The sequence below is a fragment of the Eimeria mitis genome, genomic scaffold, assembly GCF_000499745.2.
Source record: "Eimeria mitis Houghton genomic scaffold, Emh_scaff1833, whole genome shotgun sequence".
Classification (NCBI taxonomy): domain Eukaryota; phylum Apicomplexa; class Conoidasida; order Eucoccidiorida; family Eimeriidae; genus Eimeria; species Eimeria mitis.
Window position 1 is genome coordinate 5,473 of NW_013570155.1, and position 246 is coordinate 5,718.

General features: G+C 62.6%; 1 protein-coding gene across 1 annotated transcript in view; it reads left to right on the forward strand.

The window, feature by feature from the left end:
- Positions 1-47: 47 nt before the first annotated feature.
- EMH_0044310 (uncharacterized protein) overlaps positions 48-246 on the forward strand; it is a gene marked incomplete at both ends in the record, with an annotated part of 2,390 nt that continues 2,191 nt past the window's right edge. The window contains one exon of the mRNA XM_013495947.1: positions 48-244. Within this exon, the coding sequence (XP_013351401.1) occupies positions 48-244 (197 nt within the window). The remainder of the gene's footprint in view (positions 245-246) is intronic.

Genomic DNA, 246 nt, shown 5'->3' on the forward strand with positions numbered 1-246 from the left:
AGATGCAGCAGCAGCAGCAGCTGCTGCAGCAACTGCAGCAGCAGCCGATGTCTTCGACACCCATAGAACTGCAGCCGCTGCAAGCTGAGTTGCTGCAGCAGCAGCAGCTGCTGCTGCAGCAGCAGCAGCTGCTGGAGCAGCAGCTAAAAGAGCTACAGGACCAGCAGCAGCTGCTGCTGCAGCAGCAGCCGCATCAGGGGCCTCCACCTCGACAGCAGCAGCAGCTGCAGCAGCAGCAGCAGCAGC